This window comes from Camelina sativa, chromosome 12 (assembly GCF_030686135.1).
Source record: "Camelina sativa cultivar CO46 ecotype springtype chromosome 12, ASM3068613v1".
Classification (NCBI taxonomy): domain Eukaryota; kingdom Viridiplantae; phylum Streptophyta; class Magnoliopsida; order Brassicales; family Brassicaceae; genus Camelina; species Camelina sativa.
In genome coordinates, this window is record NC_141891.1 from 5,829,652 (window position 1) to 5,851,708 (window position 22,057).

General features: G+C 36.4%; 4 protein-coding genes and 1 non-coding gene across 14 annotated transcripts; 2 read left to right on the forward strand and 3 right to left on the reverse strand.

Moving 5' to 3' along the window:
- Positions 1-1,572: 1,572 nt before the first annotated feature.
- Positions 1,573-1,654, reverse strand: TRNAS-GCU (transfer RNA serine (anticodon GCU)). The gene has a single exon. It is a non-coding gene; the product is annotated as a tRNA-Ser (tRNA).
- Positions 1,655-2,127: 473 nt separating this feature from the next.
- On the forward strand, positions 2,128-5,080 carry LOC104733241 (AFP homolog 2). 2 transcript variants are annotated; one of them, XM_019234206.2, is made up of 4 exons: positions 2,128-2,430; positions 2,889-2,982; positions 3,397-4,373; positions 4,457-5,080. In XM_019234206.2, the coding sequence occupies exons 3-4, from the start codon at positions 3,479-3,481 to the stop codon at positions 4,843-4,845; spliced, it is 1,284 nt and encodes a 427-aa protein (XP_019089751.2). In that variant the 5' UTR covers positions 2,128-2,430; positions 2,889-2,982; positions 3,397-3,478; the 3' UTR covers positions 4,846-5,080. The 2 variants fall into 2 exon arrangements, with proteins under 2 accessions (XP_019089751.2, XP_019089753.2); XM_019234208.2 differs by lacking the exon at positions 2,889-2,982 and having other exon boundaries at positions 2,197-2,430.
- An 874-nt stretch (positions 5,081-5,954) lies between these two features.
- On the forward strand, positions 5,955-7,509 carry LOC104730446 (E3 ubiquitin-protein ligase ATL42). Its single transcript, XM_010449606.2, has one exon. The coding sequence runs from the start codon at positions 6,047-6,049 to the stop codon at positions 7,355-7,357; it is 1,311 nt and encodes a 436-aa protein (XP_010447908.1). The 5' UTR covers positions 5,955-6,046; the 3' UTR covers positions 7,358-7,509.
- Positions 7,510-8,450: 941 nt separating this feature from the next.
- On the reverse strand, positions 8,451-12,383 carry LOC104733244 (casein kinase 1-like protein 3). 9 transcript variants are annotated; one of them, XR_015575541.1, is made up of 17 exons: positions 12,030-12,383; positions 11,879-11,919; positions 11,621-11,690; positions 11,379-11,527; positions 11,197-11,292; positions 11,041-11,111; positions 10,866-10,927; positions 10,722-10,785; positions 10,506-10,590; positions 10,300-10,426; positions 10,117-10,193; positions 9,945-10,002; positions 9,722-9,858; positions 9,350-9,519; positions 9,140-9,231; positions 8,894-8,952; positions 8,451-8,797 (listed from the first exon to the last, which is right to left on the reverse strand). XR_015575541.1 is itself a non-coding variant. In XM_087479850.1 (15 exons), exons 1-14 carry the CDS (start codon positions 12,103-12,105, stop codon positions 9,382-9,384), a joined length of 1,251 nt encoding a protein of 416 aa, XP_087335976.1. In that variant the 5' UTR covers positions 12,106-12,383; the 3' UTR covers positions 8,451-8,952; positions 9,350-9,381. The 9 variants fall into 9 exon arrangements, 2 of the variants coding, with proteins under 2 accessions (XP_087335976.1, XP_087335975.1); XR_015575542.1 differs by lacking the exon at positions 9,140-9,231; XR_015575540.1 differs by having other exon boundaries at positions 8,451-8,952.
- A 7,306-nt stretch (positions 12,384-19,689) lies between these two features.
- On the reverse strand, positions 19,690-21,406 carry LOC104730447 (putative xyloglucan endotransglucosylase/hydrolase protein 26). Its single transcript, XM_010449607.3, has 4 exons — positions 21,173-21,406; positions 20,924-21,024; positions 20,636-20,829; positions 19,690-20,246 (listed from the first exon to the last, which is right to left on the reverse strand). The coding sequence occupies exons 1-4, from the start codon at positions 21,342-21,344 to the stop codon at positions 19,835-19,837; spliced, it is 879 nt and encodes a 292-aa protein (XP_010447909.1). The 5' UTR covers positions 21,345-21,406; the 3' UTR covers positions 19,690-19,834.
- Between the last annotated feature and the right edge of the window lie 651 nt (positions 21,407-22,057).

The window sequence follows — 22,057 nt, forward strand, 5'->3', positions numbered from 1 at the left end:
AAAACTATTATTTTGATTTGATTCGAGGAATTTATGATACCAGAATACCACTTAGTGATATTTGAAGTAGTATATAAATTCATCGGCAATAGTATTATAGTAATATACTAAATTAAGATCCGTGCTAGAGCATGTATTGAAATTCATTTTATTTATATTGTATTTTTATATAAAATATAATTTATGTTATTATTTTTAAAAAGATTTTTGGATAAAACATTATGCAATAAAATCATATGCTAAATATGAAGACTCGAAAAAAACACCTATTTTGTAAGTTTTATATTGTTAATGATTCTAGATAATTACCCGTGCTATAACACTGATTAAGTTTTATTTCGTAATTTATCTTGTAACCCACTATTTAACTTGTAACCAATCAATCTATCAATTTCGTAATCTATCTTTGGTTAACGTTGTGGTCTATCGATAAAATCTGTGGAAAATAAATTTGTAATATTGTTTTTAAAGATCTTTGGAAATAACGTGATATAGGACTAAAATCTTCCAAAAATACAGTTTGGAATATCCATGATTTTATTTGTTACCATTAATATATCAATTATCAATTTAGAATATCCCTAATATTTAGGTGTAACCATTAATATTAATATATGGCTTAATCTATAATTTATCTATAACCTATTTGTAACTATTTATTAAAATTATAAAGTCTACAAAAATTATGTTGTGTACTTCCCTTTTATTAAAAAAGAGATTTGTAGACATTAAATTAATTTTTCAGTGACACTTATTATTACACCTAGATTTGACTTAGTGGGTACATAAAAGTAAAGGATTACTTAATGCATATTGGTTTAGTTTTTGAAAGGCAAAATAGATGAATTATTTCTATTTGCATTTTAGAAAAGTGAAAGCATCTTAAGAAACTAATTTATATATACATATGTTTGTAGCGCACAAATTCTCAATTAATGTGATTTCCTTCCATTCTCAATTCATTTTCATTGTATATGATAATATTATACTCTTGTCATGTTTTTTAATTAGTTTTTGTCATATTTATTATTATAGTTTTTTTTCCATATTACTTCAGAAATGGTAAGAGACAAGAACTAGAAACATAAAATGGGTTGGATAAGTAATCAAAGACGGCATGGTATAATTACTTTGTAACATGTTAACTTATTTTTTGAATTAACAAATTAACAGTTGATTTAGAGATCACTTTTGGGTTTGACAGATATTTGTTGGAGTATTGTAAGAGTAGAGTTCACAAACGGTTTTATTTAAGTAGAGTACTGACTATTCTGCTCAATTCTTAAATGGATTTTCTAAACATTGAGAAGAGAAAGAAATAAAACCCTTTAACATCTTATCTAAAAGTTCATTTTGTCCTCTTTCTATTTTTCCTTTATTATTTATTTTACGTAATCATACCATGTTCGTACATAAAGATTAAAATTTTATAGAATAGACAAGATTATATCAACAGTATTATTACTTAAATCTTTATAAGTTCCAACTAGACAAAAAAAAAAAAAAAAAACAGATAAGCACAAGAATAACTATTTTAACAAACAGCAACAAAGGAAAAATAAAAATTGTAATCGTCGCCTGCGAGATTCGAACTCTCGCGGGGAAACCCCATGTACTTAGCAGGCACACGCCTTAACCACTCGGCCAAAGCGACTTTGATGTCTCTTCGACAATTATAATATATTACTATACTTCTGAACTTTGATATTTGAACATAATGATATATTATCTCTATCCAATTATTATTATGAAGAAAGTAGGGAACTAGAAATATTCATTTTATAATAAGTGGCCAAGTTTATATTAAACTCCATCTTTACAAACGCATAAATATGTGTGTTTTTTTTAATTCCTTACAAAAAAACTTGTAAAAGCAATGAAAAATCATTTTGGTAGATGTGGAATAGTTATGGACTTGTTTCGACTTTTAAAGAACTTTGGGCCCATTGTTTTTTCCATTCATACATTGGTTGACATATACGTATTATTCATGCTCTCTCTCTTAAGGTCATAATCCGCAATTGAATAATACAGTACACATATTTAAACGTAATCCACACATATGTATTTTAAAAATAAATAAATCCATACAACTTTATAAAACAAATTAATGATAACTACATATGTATATATAATTATGTAATTAGTATATGGTGGTTATATAGTGAATGTAGCTAAAATAGGCACAAGATACACATGCGACTAAAATAAATAGAAACAAAATTATAATAATAGTAATATAAAAAAAAAACAAATTATGAAAGGAAAAGGAAATGGTCCGTACTAAACTACTCCAAGTCCCCTGAACCGAACCCGAAGAAGCCCCCAAATCGCTGCTGCTGCAAACTCTCCACGAGCCACGCCGCGGAGCTCTAGGACTAGGGTTTCTCTGATCGTCTCTCTTTTCCCTTATTTTTAATTGTTGTTCAGGTATCATCATCATCATCATCTTCTTAGCTGCTTCTTCTCTCTCTCTTGATTGTGATTGGAAATTAAAAACCTTTAATTTGAGCTGATTTGGCACTATTGCTTCATCTGAAAATCGCGTCTAGGGCTATTGATTTCAATCTTCTATAGAGTTTAGGGATATCTCTAAGTGATTTTCTTGATTAAGATTTCTGAATTTGTTTTGGTTTGGTTTTTTTTTTTGTTTCTGAAATTGGTGCTTCTTCTATATCTCGTTTTAGCTGACAGATCTTGCATAGATCTTATATACTATCTCTCCGGTTCTTCTGGGTTTTTTTAGTTTTTATTTTGTTTTAGCTGAGATAGGAGTGTGATGACTGATGAATGGTTTCTTTCCATTTTTAGTTTAGACTTCAAAATGGAAATAATTTTGAATCCTAAGTTTTAGAAATGGTTCTTTTTTTTTTTTGTTGTTGTCACAGAACCACCACAACGTACTACTGTTAAGGAAGTGACAAGGAGGTTCTGAGAAATTGCTTGCTGGGACTGTTTTCTTTCAATGGTTTTGTTTCTAAGGTACATTTACGAGTCCCCCATGTTTCTCAGAGTAGCTTTGAGATATGTTAGTTATTGTTACTGTGTTGCTAGTTGAGTAGACCTAAAATATCACTTGTTTCTTTTTATAAAATCAGAATTGAGTTTACTTCCCACATCCATGTATGATTCTCGAAAGTTTCTAACTTTGAGTTCAGTTTTTGTATATAGAACACTCTGAGATATGTTAGGACTGAATTTGGCGAGAATGTGCCCGTTTGTTACTCTGTGTTGCTACTTGCTAGTTGAGTAGATGTGATTACCACCATAAAATCAGTACAAATTTACTTCCATAGCCATCTATGATTCTCAAAGTTGCTAACTTTAGTTCTTGTATTTAGAACCCGTTTGTTAGCTTTTGGCTAATGATTGTGCTTGTGATGTTTATTTCTTCAGATGATTATCAAGATTGTTGAGGATATCCTAAAGATCCATTGAGCTTCTCAGAGTTACTTTTAACGTTTGACAAAAAAAAAAAATGGAGGATGATAATGGGCTCGAGCTCAGCTTAGGTCTTTCTTGTGGAGGATCATCAGGAAAAGCTAAGGGTAACAACAATACTAATAATGCTGGAAGCTCCTCGGAGACTCACAGGGCAGAAGGAGGCGATCGAAGTGCTAAAGTGATTGATGACTTCAAGAACTTCCTCCATCCGACTTCTCAAAGACCAGCAGAACCGAGTTCTGGTTCTCAGAGAAGCGATTCGGGTCAACAGCCTCAACAGAATTTCTTCAATGACCTCTCCAAAGCTCCTACCACTGACGCTGAAGCTTCCACGAAATCTTTGTGGGTGGATGACGAGACAAGGAAAGAAGCAGGAAACAAAAGAAAGTTTGGGTTCCCGACGATGAATGATGAAAAGAAGAAAGAGAAGGACTCGTCACATGTTGATTTGCATGAGAAGAAGACAAAAGCTTCCCATGTTTCAACCGCGACAGATGAAGGATCAACAGCTGAAAACGAAGATGTAGCAGAATCTGAAGTAGGTGGCGGTTCTTCTTCCAACCACGCAAAGGAAGTGGTACGTCCTCCTGCTGAGACAAACGTTGTGGACAACTTAATTGGTCAAAGGAGAAGCAGCCATGGCGGATCTGGCACCGAAGAGTTTACAATGCGCAGCATGAGTTACACCGTACCTTTCACGGTTCATCCTCAAAATGTCGTCACTAGTATGCCTTACTCTTTACCGGCAAAAGAGTCTGGACAACACGCAGCAGCCACAAGTGTATTGCAGCCTAATGCCAATGCTGGAAATATCCCAATTATGTTTGGATACTCACCGGTCCAGCTCCCTATGCTGGATAAGGATGGTTCAGGCGGGATTGTCGCACTCTCTCAATCCCCATTCGCCGGAAGAGGTCCATCAAGCTCGGGTGAGTAAACCTTATCCTTAAAAAGGGCACTAAATCCTTACTGCTTAAATAATAACTTTTTTTTTCTTTTGTCTCCCAAAAAGCTACTGCCAAAGGCGAAGGAAAACAGCCTGTAGCAGAAGAAGGTTCATCTGAGGATGCATCAGAACGGCCAACAGGAGATAACAACAACAACAACAATGCTGCTTTTTCTTTCGACTTTTCAGCCATAAAACCCGGGATGGCAGCGGATGTGAAGTTTGGAGGATCTGGTGCACGTCCTAACCTACCGTGGGTTTCAACCACCGGTTCAGGCCCACACGGCAGGACAATCTCTGGGGTCACATACAGGTACAACGCAAACCAGATCAAAATCGTATGCGCTTGCCATGGCCTTCACATGTCGCCAGAGGAGTTTGTCCGGCACGCAAGCGAGGAGTATGTTAGCCCTGAATCATCCGTGGGAATGACTGCCGCGTCAGCTCACACCTGAAAAAAGATGTCTGAAATCTTGTAAACGTAACTACGTAAGGAAGGGTTTGTAATGAGTAATCTTTTTGGAATATACACTTATTTATGCTTACTCTCAAGCCAAAATTTTTATTGGAGCTTTCTGCTTATGTTGTTGTATTCTTTCTTTGTTCTTCTTCATCTCAACATTGTGTAAGCCTCTTCCTTTTTGTTTTTTGGTTTAAAGGAAATTATATATATCCACAACATTATCGTTATGATTTATTCTTTTTGAAGATTAATATTTTGTCACTTTTAGTTAATAAAGTGATCATGTTGCGGTTAAATTATAAACCCGAAATACTAATTAGTTTATTCATTTAATCAAATCTAAGATTATTGGTTTGTGAAAATAATTGAAAGACTAAAATAGTAAAGCATGAAAGCCATCACTCAATCATGAAAAATGCAACTTTGACTTTTCTTTTTCCCCCCATGGCGATTTCGTGCAGCTGATGGTTGACTTTTCTCTTGTTCATCCGAGCGAATACAGCAATTATATTCATACTTCATTACCATTTTAATCTATCACAATTCATTAAACATTTATACTGGTTGTCACTAGTTAGTAGAATAATTCCCATCACGAAACCATACTAAGGGAGTTGCATGACTTCTATTAGTTTTTTGAAGAAACAATGTATATAGTGCTTCTTGTTCTTGGACCATGGTTGAATGATTCTGCAACAACTAAGATGAAGAGATTTTTTTCTTCTTTCTAAATCGTATAACAAAAATACAATGAACCGAATTGAAAAGAGATTTGGTTTTATTTTGTACCTCTTTAGATTTGGTAGACCAAAAAAATACTAGTCCAAATGTGTGATGCAAGGTTTCAAATTTGTATTTAATGAATGAACAAATACGTCCCAATCAGTATACAAATAAAATATACCCCAAAATATCATCAAAATGAGGTATGAGAATAACAGCCCACCGAATGATAAAATTGTTTTAAATTAAAAAGACAATAATAAACTAAAAATAAAAAAAGCAAATAGCATACAAAAATGTTGTCACGTTAGTGACGTAATTATATTTATTTATATCCAAAGAGGAAAATTATAAATCATTATCTCTCACATAATCTCCATTTTTCATAAATATTTCAAACCCCACAAAAAAAAATCAAGAAACAAAAGTTTCTCACGTATCGAAAGATCTTCTTCTTTCATCTCCCTCCGATGTATCAAATCTTCTTCTTCTTTCTTCCACTCCTCCATAGTTATCACTATGTCTCTGCTCAGCCTCCTCCTCCGTTCAGAAACGGAGACCTCGTCGCCAATTTCGAACCGAGTTTAGCAGTCGTCACCGGAGTTCTCGCCATCATGTTCGCACTCACTTTCGTCCTCCTCGTTTACGCTAAGTGCTGCCACATAGATCTACGGTCAGGTTCCGACGACAGAAGAAGACACAATCGTCGGCTTCGTCAAGGAATATTCTTTAACCGGTCAACGGCCTCATCGGATCGATTCTCCGGTTTAGACAAAACAGCGATCGAGTCTCTTCCTCTGTTTAGGTTCTCTGCTTTGAAAGGATCAAAACAAGGGCTTGAGTGTTCTGTTTGTTTGTCTAAGTTCGAAAGTGTTGAGATTCTTAGATTGTTGCCTAAATGTAGACACGCTTTCCACATCGGTTGTATCGATCAGTGGCTTGAGCAGCACGCGACGTGTCCTCTCTGCAGAGATAAAGTCTCAATGGAAGAAGATCCCTCTGTTTTCAATTACGGAAACAGTTTCAGGTTCTTGAATCAGTCTGAGATTAGAGAAGATTCGAGCTTGGAGCTTTACATCGAGAGAGAAGAAGAAGAAGAAGAGAGAAGACAAAGAGAAGAACTTGGTGGGTCGTCGAGATTTAGCATAGGAGGGAGTTTTCAGAAGATTCTGAAGTTAGGTAATAAAGAGAAAACGTTACTTGATCAACAAGTGAATGATAAAGATGATAAGAAGCTGATGCATAAGTTCAATCATAGGATCGTTGTTTCTGATGTTGTGTTTAAGAATCGTTGGAGCAACGTGAGTTCATCGGATTTGATGTTTTTGAACTCAGAGATGGTTAATTCGATTTCTAGCGAGAGATTCTCGTCCATGGATCGAGTGAAGAGGAAAGGAGATGAAGAGGATCAGCTAGGTATCTTGGGCATCAAGGAAGAGATGGAAGCGAAGAGAATGTTGGAGAACAAGCTCACTTCGATGAAAACTATGTTATTGTCGGAAAAGGGAGACTCTAGTTCGAAATCTAGAAGCGTTATGATTGAACCAGGAAGAAGATCAGTGTCTGAGATCACTGCGGTTCCTAGACATAGTATTGCGGTTCACGGAGAATGCAGCGGTTCAACCGCAGCCACTGCGTCTTCCTTACAAACCGGAGGGAATGATACGGAGGAGAGAAGACGGCGTTTGTGGCTACCGATCGCTAGAAGAACAGCTCAATGGTTTGCTAACAGAGAAAAAAGACATCAAACTAACACAACATACCAACACTTTGATGTATAGTTTAGTTTCTTTATCTTTCTTCAAGAATTGCAATTCTTTGTCAGATTCAAATTTTTCTTTAGCTTTTTTTATTTTTTGTCATTGACCCGAAAATTCGAGATTATGTTTAGAGAATTCTAATAAAGTTATACTCCATGTTAGTTAGAGCAAAAGAAGATGGTTTGTGTAAGTAAATTATAAGATGGATTTTATAAATAAACAAAGCTTTGACTCTCATAATATATCAATTGGTTGAATTATTGCAGGATTTTATTTTAAAAAGAGAACAATAATTGTTTTCAATAAGTAGAACATGTCAGCTTACCTGGTTACAGAAGCAACCACACCCATTTTCAGAATAAAATGAACTACCCCTTGGTTTTGTCTCTAGATAGTTGTATTATTTGGTTTTGGACTAACATTACTAAAACATGTATATGATTACAAAAATACATATTAGTAGTTGGTCAACTAACTACTAACTATGTTATTTTAATTTTCATAACAAACTTAACTATATATACAAATTTATTCATTAATAAACATCTCAATTTGAAAGGAAGAAAAAACAAGTGCAAGAAAACTGAATCCAGGTTTTATATAAGCAAAATTACTTTGTAGTAGCTTACTTGAAAGTGATTATGAAAGCTAATCCCATTTTTAAAGCACTTTTCCTTTTAATTATTTAGTTCATTTTTTCCCTTACCAGTTACAGATTTATATCCACCAATCATATTATAAACACAGATATTTATCATAATTGATGTGGGAATCTGACTCCTCTGAAATTTTCTTTTAATGATACTTATATGCCACTAAACTTAAATTATATGTATATTTTGTCATGCATAGAAGCACATACACTATGCTATCATACATAATACAATAGGTAAATGAGGCCAAAGATTGTTGTTATGTAAAAAGGAAGTCATTGCATCATACATATCATATGGTCCAACTTATGACGTTTATGAATGGACACGCAATTCTAGTGTAAAGTTATTTAATCGAACCTAACGAAACTATTTTATACTTTTTTACAAGGGGTGTATTAGGTTTGCGACCCTCTCTTTTGTATTGTACTAGTGTGCTATCTCCCGTTAGAGTTGGTATCTGCTCGAATTTTAGTAAAATACATATAATTTTGAGGATACATAAAAACATTAGGAATATTTTAAAACAAACTTGCTTTTAGTTACACAATTGGATCTTCCTCCTATGCCATAAGATATTGTTTCATCACAGCAGTATATAACAAAACACCTGATGACAAAAAAAAAAAAAAAAAAAAAAAAAAAAAAAACAAAACACCTATCATGCTTTGGGTGATGATGATTTCCTGATAGAGGGCAACAAATCGAGCTGTCTCATACCGCAGACACATCGACCTTTTGACTGGCTCCATGAGCTTCTCCCACACATTTGTTCTTTTCCAGATTAATAATTGCTCAGTCATTATCTCTGAGTTATTAACAATATTTAAACCCCATGTTGACTCTCAAAATCTATACATAATGAAAATAACAAGAATCAAACATGGGCGGCTGTGAAAGAAACCTGTGCACAACTGCTAAGCCTTTGAAGACATCTCAGCTCAAGCTTGTCTCTGGAATTTTCTGCAAAGAACGATTTTATCCATTAACAAATGTATACATATATCAAGCTGCAGCACAAAGTCATTAAATCACATAGCACAGAGTATCTAAAAAAAATGATATATATGGATCACATAACAAGATTACACATCCGGTGCAAGAATTATACAAAAGGTTGGGGAAAATCTTGAATGAAAAGCAAACATACACTTCATGCCTTGTGTGTATAACACAAATGCTTCAGCGAACGCCTTCTTGTCCACAAAGTTCAGGGAATATACATACAAAGCATTTGTTTTTCTTCCAGCCAAAGGTGGAGATACAAAGGTGTTAGTGACACCAACTTCTGATTTCTGCTGTAGTTGCAGAGGTGCGATAAGGGTGTGACTCAAATTCATAGTGCTTAATCTCAACTCACCATTTCAGAATAAAGCTACATTTTTCTTTGCATCATTTCTCTGGAGACATGAAAGCGGAAGTCCAGCCGCCTGTTCTATTCCCACTTCCATACCCAGAATTTGAAGTTTCAGGTCCGACATTTCTTTTTGAGGTACCGGCAGGAGCTAATGAAGTGGATGGCATGTTCATCTGCAATGGGTTATCAGCAAGATAATAGTCATATCTCAAAGATCAATATCAAGTTTGCATAGTCTAATTAACTGACAGCCAAAACGGTTTAAAGCTTTTTTTAGGGATTTATGAAGGGTTCTGAGAGCAACACAATTGCAGGTAAGACATGCTGACACAAGCGAAGAGTTGCAGAACAAAACAGTTATTTGGAAATGCATACATTCTTGTGGACGGGGTGATCAAAACCCACATTCCTCCCTGTAGCAGTATTATTATTTATCTGGGGGCTTGGACCAATGGCATTAGTCGATCTGACACGTTCAGAGGCCTCGGCTTCATAAGAAATATTTGGTCCTCCTGCCAAAACAGAGCATCAAGAAAACAGAAATTTCAAAATAAACGATTGTAACAACAAACCTAACAACCGATTAGCTGGAGCTTACCCCGATGGTTGGTTGTGTCCACTGCCATTGCACGAGCGCTGCTAGAACCAGGAACTGCCTGCAGTACAAAATGATATATATATTTGTTAGAAAACAACACGAAAGGTGACAGCAGGAAACTCATCATTAAGCAACATTCTTTTCACGAGATAGAAAAGCTGATAATCTATACCTGAGACTGATTTCTAGATTTCTGTGCTTGTTGATACTTTATTATAGTCCAGTCAAATATATAGTCGAATTCATATCCTGCAAAGAAAACGTTTAACAGAGTAAGGTAGGAAAATTGATTGCAGTGAAACCCATCAGCTGAGGGAATTAAAAAGAGGATGAAGATATTTCTTTTCCAAAGTACCTTCTCGCGAAAACAAGTCACGAAAGAGCCGCTTCAAGAACCCATAATCAGGGCGCTGATCAAATGTCAGTGTGTGGCAGTAATGAAAATATGAAGCAAACTCCACAGGGTGACCTTTGCATAAAACCTGCAACGGATAGGATATGGATTATTAAATAGAACGAGGAGTAACCAAAAACAAAAACTCATCACACAGGGAAACAGACCTCAATAGGGGTTGATATCTTCTTCTCACAGATTTTATCATACTTTTGCTTCTTATCAACAGCCTTAAGACCCTGCCATGGAAGACTAAAAAAGGAGGTTCATGAAAATAGGAACACAAGAAACAATCAAGTAAGTCTCTGAAAAGAAGGAATAACAATACCCTGCAAAAACACAATGTTAGCTAGTTTCTTGCAAGTCAAAAAGCCAACACACACCTTCCTCTTAGGAAATACAGAAGCACATATCCCAACGATTCTAGGTCATCCCGTCGACTTTGCTCTGTGAAAGAGAAACAAACATATAAATGAGAAAACGCGATTTACTTTACATTAAAGAGAAAAAATGGCAGCATCCCTTACCAATTCCAAGATGTGTATTGCAACTAGCATATCGTGCAGTTCCTGTTAAGTTCTTGTTTTCCCTGAATATAGCCGAATAAAGGCAATAAGTTGTATGATCTCACTGTAAAACTTAAAACAGATGGAACAAAAGATAGAAACCAAAACCAATATCATGACACATGGCCACAAATACCTGTAAGGGATGTGGCGGTTGGTGTTGGCATCACGATATCTTTTGGCAAGTCCAAAGTCAATTAGATAAACCTAAAAAAAAAACAGAAACTTATCAATCATACCATCCCCTTTTTTTATATCATTACAACGAAGACAAGAAACTTCAGAAGTATACCTGATTCGCTTTCCGGCCAAGTCCCATTAGAAAGTTATCGGGTTTTATATCTCTATGTAGATATCCTTTGGAGTGGACATATTCTATTCTCGTTAGCTGTAAACAGAAGGATTAGTTAGTCAACAGAAATGATTTGTAGTACGTACAAGACTTGACCCTTAGCAAAAAATCAAAATCCATACCATTTGATCAGCCAACAACAAAACCGTCTTTGGTGAGAACTTCCTCCCACAATACACGAAGAGATCTTCGAGACTTGGCCCTAACAAATCCATCACTAATGCATTCTCTGTTCCATCCACTCCAAACCATTTTATGCGCGGGATCCCACCTGCAAACCTCAAAAATTAGCTTATACTGGTCCAGAAAACGCAACCAAACAACAACTACAGAATAAGAAAAAGATAGGAAACAGGAAGCGTACTTCCTCCTTCAAGGATTCTGTAAAGCTTAGCTTCATAGAGAAGTTGAGGATGCTTTGTTTTACTGTTCTCCTGCAAATACAAAATTAAGGAGACAGTTGTTAGCTGAAAGTAGCTCAAAGCTTGCTTCACTGATCAATTCAGCGAATACAAATTCAGAAAATATCAATTCAGAGAATCTCAATTCAAAACAGAGCAGATCTCAAATTCAAATCTCGAGAAAAGGATTCGTCTCGAAGCTATCGAACTGAGAAACTTACGATCTTAACAGCAACGATCTCGAAAGTATCGACGTGCGTAGCTGCGAAAAAAACAAAAACAATCAGAAGACGCGTTAATTTGTTTTTCGAATCAAAGAGGAAGGAGAGAACTCGAGAAACAAAAGGAAACGAAGAGAGAACACAAACGCACCAAGAAAAATCTCGCCGAAAGAACCACCGCCGATCTTTCTTCCGAGCTTATACTTGCCGCCGATGATACGTTCCATGGCAAAGCTTTTGGATTCAAAACCGAATCTGGATCATGCGCAGAAGATAGAGAGATAAGGGTTTTTTTTTTTTCTTTTAGGGTTGTTTTTATTAAATTGAGAAATTAGCGAGGAGACAACATACACAAGGTATATTTTTTTTTTTTTTTTGTTTGACGCCGGTGACTTACTGACATGGACCCGGGGGCCGGGGGGGGGCGGGGGCTTGAGCCGTCTTTAAAAAAAACAATTCTGTACACCTAACCACTGCACCATTATGGGTCCGCCAATCTTACCATATCAAACCGGAGAGTGTTATCGTAATTTCATATTGCCACAATGGTACGTTATTTGGTTTTCCTTTATGCAAAAGGTTCCAAAATCTTAGCTAGCCAAAAAAAAAAAAATCAAATCCACAAGTTCTACCAAATCGTTAATTTCTAGGTGTGGCAGACACACACAAATAGATTTTTTTTTTTTTTTTTTCATTCCACAAAATCGAATAAAAAAAGTCAGACACACATAATCCCATACAATAGATTGAAATAATTCAAAGAAACAAAAAAGAAAGAATAGTTGATTCTCCGAGCAACATTCAGGAAGCAAACATCTTTAAACCTGTTGGACTATTGGCATTTGGCAATAACCACATAAGCAACCAACACTTCTCGCTAGCAGCGACCTAAACCAGTCCCTGTCACAAGCAAGCTATTCTTGACTTAAGCCTTTAAAGACACCTCTGCTCAATCTTGGATCTTGATTTTTCTGCAAAGAATGTTGTTGATCAAGCTACAAACCAGGTTATGCCCCTTCAGATCTACACATTAGTATGAACAGAGCAAGTTAAAACAAAATTTATAAGAATGAATCACAAGAAACCAAATTACACGTCCGGTTGCAAGATTTTATACAAAGGTGAAGTCTGTTATTTGGGAAAATCTCGAAAGGAATTAGTTAACATACCTTTCATGCCTTTGTGTGAAATAGTAAGCCTGTTCATGGAAAAGCTCCATTCAGATCATCAACCTCGTCTAGAAGAGCTTCACCACTGCAGAAATCTCAGTAAAGTGCCCAAAAGGCACGTAATCTTTTTGCTCATCAGATCAGAAGAAAGAAAAACTACAATATATCTATATGTAAATATCCTTTGGAATGTACATATTCTACTCTTGTCAGCTAGAAGCACATCAGATGATCAATGTATTAGTAGTCAAGAGAACTGATAGCTAGTACTAGTATCACACAATTAATGTCCCCAGTTCAAACTCATGTCATACATCTCAAAACCGTCTTTGGTGAGAACTTCCTCCCACAATACACGAATAGATCTTCGAGACTTGGCCCTTACAAATCCATCACTAAAGCATTCTCTGTTCCATCCACTCCAAACCATCTTATGCCAACTGCAGACCACCGCTAACACATAACACAAAATTAGCATTGTACTGAATAATCAATCCCTCCAACAACTGCAGAATAAGAAAAGATAAAGACTCAGAATCATACGTAGAATTAGCTAGTTCGCCCTAGCCGATATCCTCTCTGGCACAACCACCAAGGATGCTTCCCCCGGCAGCATCAAGACCGATCGGCGCCGCTGGGCTCTGGATCTGTTACCTTCGTTCTTTCCTCTCTCCGCTCATCTCTCTTTTGTTTCTTATTTTCTCCACCGGAGGCCCTTTGAGATTTCAGATCTCGACCCCGGCAGTGCGTAAGCTTCAGTTCGTTCCCCTCTTCTCTCCACCTCCGTCCATCCCTCTCGGTGAGCTTGATTCTCTGATCTTGCAACCGCCTCCACAAACCCTTGACCGCCCCAGTAATGTTGATTTCTACTCCTCGATCTGGCATTTCCCACAATCAACGACAACATCTCTCCGCTCCTCGGATTCACATCCACTCTCCAAGTGTTTTACTTGGCTGCAGATGGACGGGAGCTCTGTTTTGATGCGGGAGCCACGAAAGATCTTGATGGAGAATTCAACAAACCCGGCGTTCTCCTTTTCCCCGACGATACCTCCCTGGCCCAGGTCTGCTCTCCACTCATATCTTAGCTGCCTGGTAGATAGTTTACCTTGGTTAAACTATGTCGTAACCCTGAACTGGTACCTGTAAAAACGAAGATGCAGCCAATATTGAAAAGAACTTCTTCTCTTATTAAGAATCACTTAAACAATCTTACAAGATATGTTTAATCAGATTTACACACAGTCAACATGACTTGTCACTGACCAATTCTTAATCTAACCAAAATCCCTAAGAACCCTAAAAGCTTATTCGCTTAGTTCTGAAAATTCTTTTTTTTTTTACGGCCAAACAACATGTTTGTCCAATAATACAATATATAGGATACCTCCTATGACCTACTTTCCTATTAAAGGATAAGTCCAAATCTTCTTAATAGATATGATAATAACTTCTTTTCTAAAAACACACTCACGTCACTCAATCTCCGTTACGGTTTCTACGTGTGAACCTCTTTTCCAGAGTCCTACAGACCAGCCTTGTAACAACCAAAGTCTTCATGCTTTCATTCTCCCCCTTTTTATCTGAATGTGACAACTCAAGCTCCAGATGTGAATAGTACTAGAATCTTTCAAAACCATAAGCCTCAGCCACATTCAGCTATGACATCACCATCTCATCATACTCCCCCAGCGTGAGTGCACATTCATATAAAAACAAGGATGAAGACATATAAGCAGGGAGACACAACAAGCTTCCTATCATGCCTTGTACCAAAAATAATCTTCAAGAGCTGTTATACTATCCTTAGGTTCAACCTTTGAAACATAACAATGTTGCAACACTTCTTGACAATGAGAGGTTTGCTCAACAACCGCAACTGCAGCAGAGTGATTCTTATGACTTTGAAACTGTTTAGATATAGCTAAGACTCCTGACAATTCATCATTCCAATCAGCACTACTGGATCTGATTGATTCGTTGTGACGTTTTCTTGTACAGGTGGTTCTGCAACATGCTTCTGTAGAACCTCAGGTTCAACTCCAACATCTTCTTCAGTGATTATCTTTGAGAGATTGCAGCATAGGTTGATTTCCTCAGACTCTTTGCAACCTTGATCATACTTTGTCTCATCATTCTCGAAATTTTTATTGTACAAATCCGTTTTAGCCACCCAGACTCTAGAAAAATGAAAGGGATCAATAAAACACTTTCTTGCCATCCAAAGCTCCTTGATCTTGTTCTTAAACTTGTAACAGAAAGATCTCACATGACCACTTTTACCACAATGAAAGCATTCATAAACCCTTCGTCCTCGCTTGGATTTAGTCCAACATTTTCCCTCACGAGAAGATATATGTTGATGTCGTGTGTTCTGGGTTGGTGCTACAGAGACCTTCTGTTGTACCACTTTTTCCAGAATACTTGACTCAACTTCATGATTTACATTGCTCTTAACGAAACTTACTGATTTATCACGAGACAACAGCTCAACAGTCTCCTCTTTGTGATAACCCAGACCTTGATGTTGAGATCCTACAATTCCCATAGATAGTATCTCATCAAGCTTCTTGCCACCATTATTCAACATCCTAATCTTCTTGTGATTCTCATTCAGCTCCCTTTCAAGGCTTGTTGATCTTTCCTTCTCCAAACCATAGAGTTCTTGAGATTTCTCAGTTTTCTCTCAAGCAACTCCTTTTCAGCAGGGAGTAGTTCCTTGCAAGTTGAGACTTCAGACTTGCATTCTTCTTCTAGCATATTGACCTTGGCTTCCAATTTTAGTTTTTCCTTGACAAGTAACAGCTTTTCATTACACAACTGAACCCAATTGTCATACAAAATACAATAGCTCTCTTTTGAAATTGACTCTTCATCATCATCATCTGAGCTTTCATCAGCTATACCATCACTTTTAGCACTGTATGCAAAAAGATTCAACATTCGTCCTTCTTCTTCATCTGCATCACTCTATGATTCTGAATCACTAAAGCTAACATATGCCTTATTATTTCCTTTCACCATGTTTGGGCATTCAAATTTTAAATGTCCAATCCCTCTACATTCAAAGCACTTCATCTCCTTGCGCTTAACCATTGGACACTCAAGTTTGTAATGACCAAAACCACCACATTCAAGACATTGAATCTCGTTTCTCCGATCAGCTTTTTCTTTCTCAGATATATTTGGCCTAGAACAAGACCTCTCTGTAGCACTTTGATACCAGCGAGCTAACCCTCGTCCATGTCCTTTTTCAACACGCTTGAGAGCTTTTCCAAAGTTTCTTGCCATCAAGGACATGTTATCTTTTATCTCTTGCAACTGATCACTCATGTCATCTGCCTTGAATGCAATTCCTTTATCATGAATTCTCAGTTCTTCAGCAACTTCCATCTCCTCTTATTTTAGCATACCAACAAGATCTTCAAACTTCAAGGTGTCTGTGTTGCCAGATACCCTCATAACTGCTTTATGAGCTGCATACTTAGAAGGTAGACATCTAATTAATTTTTTAACCAGTTTGGTATTCTTATAGATCTTACCAAGATTCTTTGCTTCATTAGCAATAACACTCAATTTTGCACTAAACTGTGAAATTGACTCTTCTGGATCCATCCTTAAGACTTCAAATTGAGATGCAAGTTGGTCTAATCTTGTTCTTTTGACACTTGAGTTTCCTTCATGAGTCTTCTGCAGAATGTCCCAAGCATCTTTAGCTGATTCACAACCTTGAACAAGCTTAAACTCATCATCATCAATAGCTCCAAAGATAGCATTAAGAGCCCTAGCATTGTATTTAGACAAGTTCTTTTCTTCCACTGTCCAGCGTGCCTTAGGTTTAGTGATATTATCACCAGCTTCGGTTTTCTCATATGGAGGCTCCCAGCCTTCTTCAACAGCCATCCAAGCATCCTCACCTAGATTACGGATCAACTGAACCATGCGGACCTTCCAATGACCATAGCTTTGTTCATCCAAGATCACAGCCTTTTGAAGCATCATCAACTCATTACCCGACTGCATCATTATCCTAAGATTTCAACCTGTAGCGAGTATAGAGCTCTCGTCGGTTGACCGCTCTGATACCAATTGTAAAAACGAAGATGCAACCAATATTGAAAAGAACTTCTTCTCTTATTAAGAATCACTTAAACAATCTTACAAGATATGTTTAATCAGATTTACACACAGTCAACATGACTTGTCACTGACCAATTCTTAATCTAACCAAAATCCCTAAGAACCCTAAAAGCTTATTCGCTTAGTTCTGAAAATTCTTTTTTTTTTACGGCCAAACAACATGTTTGTCCAATAATATAATATATAGGAGACCTCTTATGACCTACTTTCCTATTAAAGGGTAAGTCCAAATCTTCTTAATAGATATGATAATAACTTCTTCTTTAATTAAAGAGTCTCTAAAAACACACTCACGTCACTCAATCTCCGTTACGGTTTCTACATGTGAACCTCTTTTCCAGAGTCCTACAGACCAGCCTTGTAGCAACCAAAGTCTTCATGCTTTCAGTACCTAGTCCGACCCGATTTAGATAATGTTACATCAAGCATAAACCTGTTAGCACCGATGTTGTCTGTTTGGTCAAGTCGAGTATTTCTCGAGAACAGATCACTGGTTCCCTCTAGGTTGTTTGATAATCTCTTGTGTCGACACCAGTATGTATCCGGTTTTGAGCTGAACTCTAATCCTTCCCACCCTAAGCAACTTTTGTTTAGTTTAACGGTCCCTTTAGCCCGAAGACTGCTTCTGAACCTTAAATCAATATTGTTGCTAGAACGGCATAGGATTTCTTTGCAAACCTTGTTAGTTGGATACCCTAGGGACGCTTTCATATATGAAGGCAAATTGGTGCAGGCTGGCATTATGATCCCATCTCTTTGGAGTAGGGATTACCGGTGCTCCACCATTGTCCTGTTCATACCTTACCAAACCTTCAAGATCCTTAAACCGTATCTCTGCTACTTTTTGAAGTCCCTGCATAAAACCTTAAAGGTTAGTGGCATTATGACCCTCACTCAAGAGAGTAGTGGTTACCGCAACCCTCTTAAGGCCTACCCTATCAACTTTGGACCATCAACTACCGTTGTAGTAACCGGTCATCAGAGCAACAACGCCCATGCTAGAACCTTTGGCAACGTAGCTTTGTCATTCTCATCTCCGCCAAGTCTTCGAAGATTCAAGACAGCGGCTTTATACTCCTTTGACCTGCTCATGGAGTCTGCATCGGTTTGCTTTGATCTTACAAGTTCCACACTGCTCCATAGCATGTGGCTCATAGCTCTCAAGCTCTTTACATCGACTGCTATTACCTATCTTTGTACTTTTATTGCTTTATGTTTAATGTATCCCAAACAATCTATGCCCTGTATGTTATGTTCTATCTAATAGAATGATAACACCTCTTTGATCAAAAAAAAAAAAAAGACTCAGAATCATACTCCCTCCTTCAAGAATGATTTGGATTAAAAGCACCATCTTAGGGAGCTTAAAGCTTGCCTCACTGATCAATTTAAAGTTAAATTAATGCAAAGACACTGAGGGCAGAATGATCCAATCTTCAATTTCAACCCTAGTCTAGGAGGATGGTGAAACCAAAACTGAAAATTCAAATTGAATGTAAATGCAGCTTAATGCTTAACAATTGGGGGAAAAAAAAGCTCACTTTTATTCTCCAATGGATGATTGCATAAGGCCATGCCTGATGATGACTGGTCAATAGACCCATAAGAAAGATTTACTTGAGAAGCTCTGTTCTAGTATTGAAACTACTACTAGTTTCAAACCCTTTAAACACTACATCACTGTTAAGTCGGCAAAACCTAGTTAATACAATTGGAATAGCTGTTTCTCTCACCGGCGGCGTTCAATGAGACATGGAAGCAAAGGGTCGTCTCTCATCTTTTCATCATATCAGCCTTACTAGATTATATAATGCAATCTCTTCTTCAAAATCAAATGAGAGAAGAAAAGAAGACGAAAACAAAATTTATATTGCTAATATCGAAGGAGGAGGGTAGCTACTATTTTATTTTTTTTCAGCCAATCACGAGGCTTTATTTCTTACCCACGCGCACAAAACGCGAGTTGCGCGAGTGTAGCCAATTCCTGTGGGTTCTAACCTACCAAAATCATGCCTATTTTATTCGACGCACTTTTTTCTGAAATTTGCGGTCGCGTGACTTTTTTTTTTTTGGTTTCTTCATTCCAAAACCAATGTAAACCGAACCAAAATCAATTGTAATTTCTAAACCATTAAAACCAAACCGAAATCAATTGTAATGAAGTTTGTTTGACAAAATCTACTTGACCAACCCCGTATATACTATTTTTAAAACACAAAATATTTATTATTTTTTCTACTTGACAAAATCTACTTGGCTTCATCATGTTACGGCATAGCTTTTAAAACACGAAATATTTATTATTTTTTCTAATTTTCAACCAAAAATAGATATTTTACTATTTTCGCCAACATGAAATTTTTTTTTTTATAGATAGTATAATGTATGTGAAAATAAGTCTGTTTATATATAATTTTTTTTACTTCAGTAAATTTCTCCGAAATGGATAAATTAGGGCCATGAATGTTTGGATTTTTTTTAGCTTTTATTTTTTTGCATAAAAAGAAAAATACTTCTCCTTGTTTATTAAGATTGCACAAATTCAAGTTATAGATGAATCACACATTAAAGACAGAGAGATTTGGAAGAATGAATTATTTTAAAAAAAAACAAAAAACAAAAAACAAAAAATGGAACTTTCATTATATTAAAACTGCCTCTTGGAGCATTCCGGAGGCATAACACCTTTAAACCTGTTAGTGTCTTTGCAATAATCATAGATCATGAACCCATCTCTTATCTTTTGCATCCTCGTCAGCTGCGATGGAGTTAGTTGGCTAAACGATGGTGATGTCCACCAGTTAGACCGTACAGTTTTGTCTGCGCATTGCTTGATGCTGACCGGTCCCTGCCACAAGCATGCTCTTGCCTTGTACCTACGACCCTCGGCCACGAATGGTGCTAATGTCCAGTTAGTCTTCACTCGTCCTCCTTGTGTTGCCCAATCGTCTGCGTTCCATAGACTCGCAAACACTTTCATTCCTTGCTTGTTTGGGTATGCGATTCCTTCTTTCTCGTAGTTCCTAAATACTCTGATCGGAGTTCCATCCACGAACCACCTATATATAATAAAGTTGTGTGGCTTGGCTTATTTTATAGAAGAAAAAAAAATCATGAAAAGAATATGCAAACAAACGATGTTAAACATATCAAGTTCATTTTAGTTAGGTTTTATATATACGTATCAGTACATGCAAAATATGCAATCGTTTGAGATTCTCAAAAACCATAAGGCTATGATCAAAATGATTCCAAAAATTATCAAGTGTGTGTACTTTAATGTTGCTTTACATTAAGAAATTTAATCAACTAGTACTAGTTATGTTTTTTTGGGTGGGTATAATTCGTTGATATATAGAAACCATTTATTTTTTTGGTAAAAGAGACAAAAGAAAGATTTAAGAGTTTTGTAAGACTTAAGAAAACGCCCTAATATCTAATTACTTACACAACTTCGGATGGGTTCCAATGGATGGTATAGTTGTGGAAACCAGTGGTTGGATTGAACCAGGGCCGGAACTGTTGCTCGCGGTTTCCTTGCCCTTGAGCAAATATGTTGGTGTGGATTGTGTAAGGCTGACCAGTCGCATTCCCAAGGAACTCGAAGTCTATCTCATCGTGTGCACTTCCCGTAGATGATAACTAAAGAAAATTAATCCATCATTAAATCACAAAAACACTAATAATTTTTCGTATATCTATAAAGTTTAAGATATTAGTAGTATTATTTATTTACGTAATAAGCTGCAACGGTTCCAGCAGAATTTCCTGGCACAAGTTTGATGAGCATTTCTACGCTTCCAAACAAATGAGCCACCTTTGATCGAATAGCAGATCCTGCACACTCACACATACAAAACAGTTTTAGCGTTTATCTATCACGTTTCTCATGAACTATATAGATTTAAATATATATTTTTTTTTTTGTTAAAAGGTATTCAATTATTTAGATTTAAATATATTGATTTTGAAGTTACATATATACCTGCAGATTTGTCTAGGACAAGACGAAGGTTGTCACCAGTCATACCAATATGATCTTTACCCCATGTAACGATCATATTCTTCTTGAAGTCTGCCTCGACAAATGTGCGATCAAGAGTGGCTAACGCGGCCACCAGAATGAACATTAACGTCTTCGCTCGGAGACCTGCCATTTTACGAATTTGATTGTTGTTTCAAATATTTTGGATTTGGGACTCCGTTCGATCACCATTTTGGTTATGAAGAGGGCTTTATTTATATATACCGAATTCGAAGAAAAACGAATTTTTGACGTAGTCTAAAAAAGTAAATTATGTTGACAATGACGTGCACCTAATAAACTGTGTATGCATGAACTACACAACATAACAATTAGACCACTACATAAATAAAATGCTATGTTGGAAAGGTACTATGAATATGTATTTATCTCAATTTTTAATTACCAACATGTGGATCTTCTATAATGAAATATTGAAAAGAGAAAAATGAAGTTTGACATTTGTTAGCTGGCTCACGCGGTTGTGGTAGAAGCAGAGGAATATAGTAATATACGTGAGGAAGACTATATACACTATGACCTTGCCATTAACTTCTCTAATTCCGATCCATTCTCTATATTTTTCATGCCATATCAAACAAAATTAAAATCTGAATTACAATCATATAGTATATTGTTTTGGGTCAAAGCCGATCTATTTTAGTCCCTATAATCTCATTTTGTAATCAGGTTTGATATAAGAGCTCGAGATTCTTCTCTTCGTTTCATTGGACTTTAAATCATTCTTTTGTTTGTTTGGTTGCCTACTTTTGTCAAACAAGCAATATGCGAGTGATCTTAGGTTACTTTTCTATGGCATTTTTTATATATACATATAAATTATGA

Excerpts from the sequence above, each read along its gene's own strand:
- LOC104733244 (XM_087479850.1), bottom strand. The coding sequence starts at position 12,105 with ATGGAACGTATCATCGGCGGCAAGTATAAGCTCGGAAGAAAGATCGGC. Across the intron at positions 10,427-10,505 it reads AGATATCAACCCCTATTGAG|GTTTTATGCAAAGGTCACCC; the intron begins GTCTGTTTCCCT and ends TATCCGTTGCAG. Across the intron at positions 9,859-9,944 it reads GGACACAACCAACCATCGGG|GAGGACCAAATATTTCTTAT; the intron begins GTAAGCTCCAGC and ends CTGTTTTGGCAG.
- LOC104730446 (XM_010449606.2), top strand. The coding sequence starts at position 6,047 with ATGTATCAAATCTTCTTCTTCTTTCTTCCACTCCTCCATAGTTATCAC.
- LOC104730447 (XM_010449607.3), bottom strand. The coding sequence starts at position 21,344 with ATGGCAGGTCTCCGAGCGAAGACGTTAATGTTCATTCTGGTGGCCGCG. Across the intron at positions 21,025-21,172 it reads TGTCCTAGACAAATCTGCAG|GATCTGCTATTCGATCAAAG; the intron begins GTATATATGTAA and ends GTGAGTGTGCAG. Across the intron at positions 20,830-20,923 it reads GAACCGTTGCAGCTTATTAC|TTATCATCTACGGGAAGTGC; the intron begins GTAAATAAATAA and ends AATTTTCTTTAG.
- LOC104733241 (XM_019234206.2), top strand. The coding sequence starts at position 3,479 with ATGGAGGATGATAATGGGCTCGAGCTCAGCTTAGGTCTTTCTTGTGGA. Across the intron at positions 4,374-4,456 it reads AAGAGGTCCATCAAGCTCGG|CTACTGCCAAAGGCGAAGGA; the intron begins GTGAGTAAACCT and ends TCTCCCAAAAAG.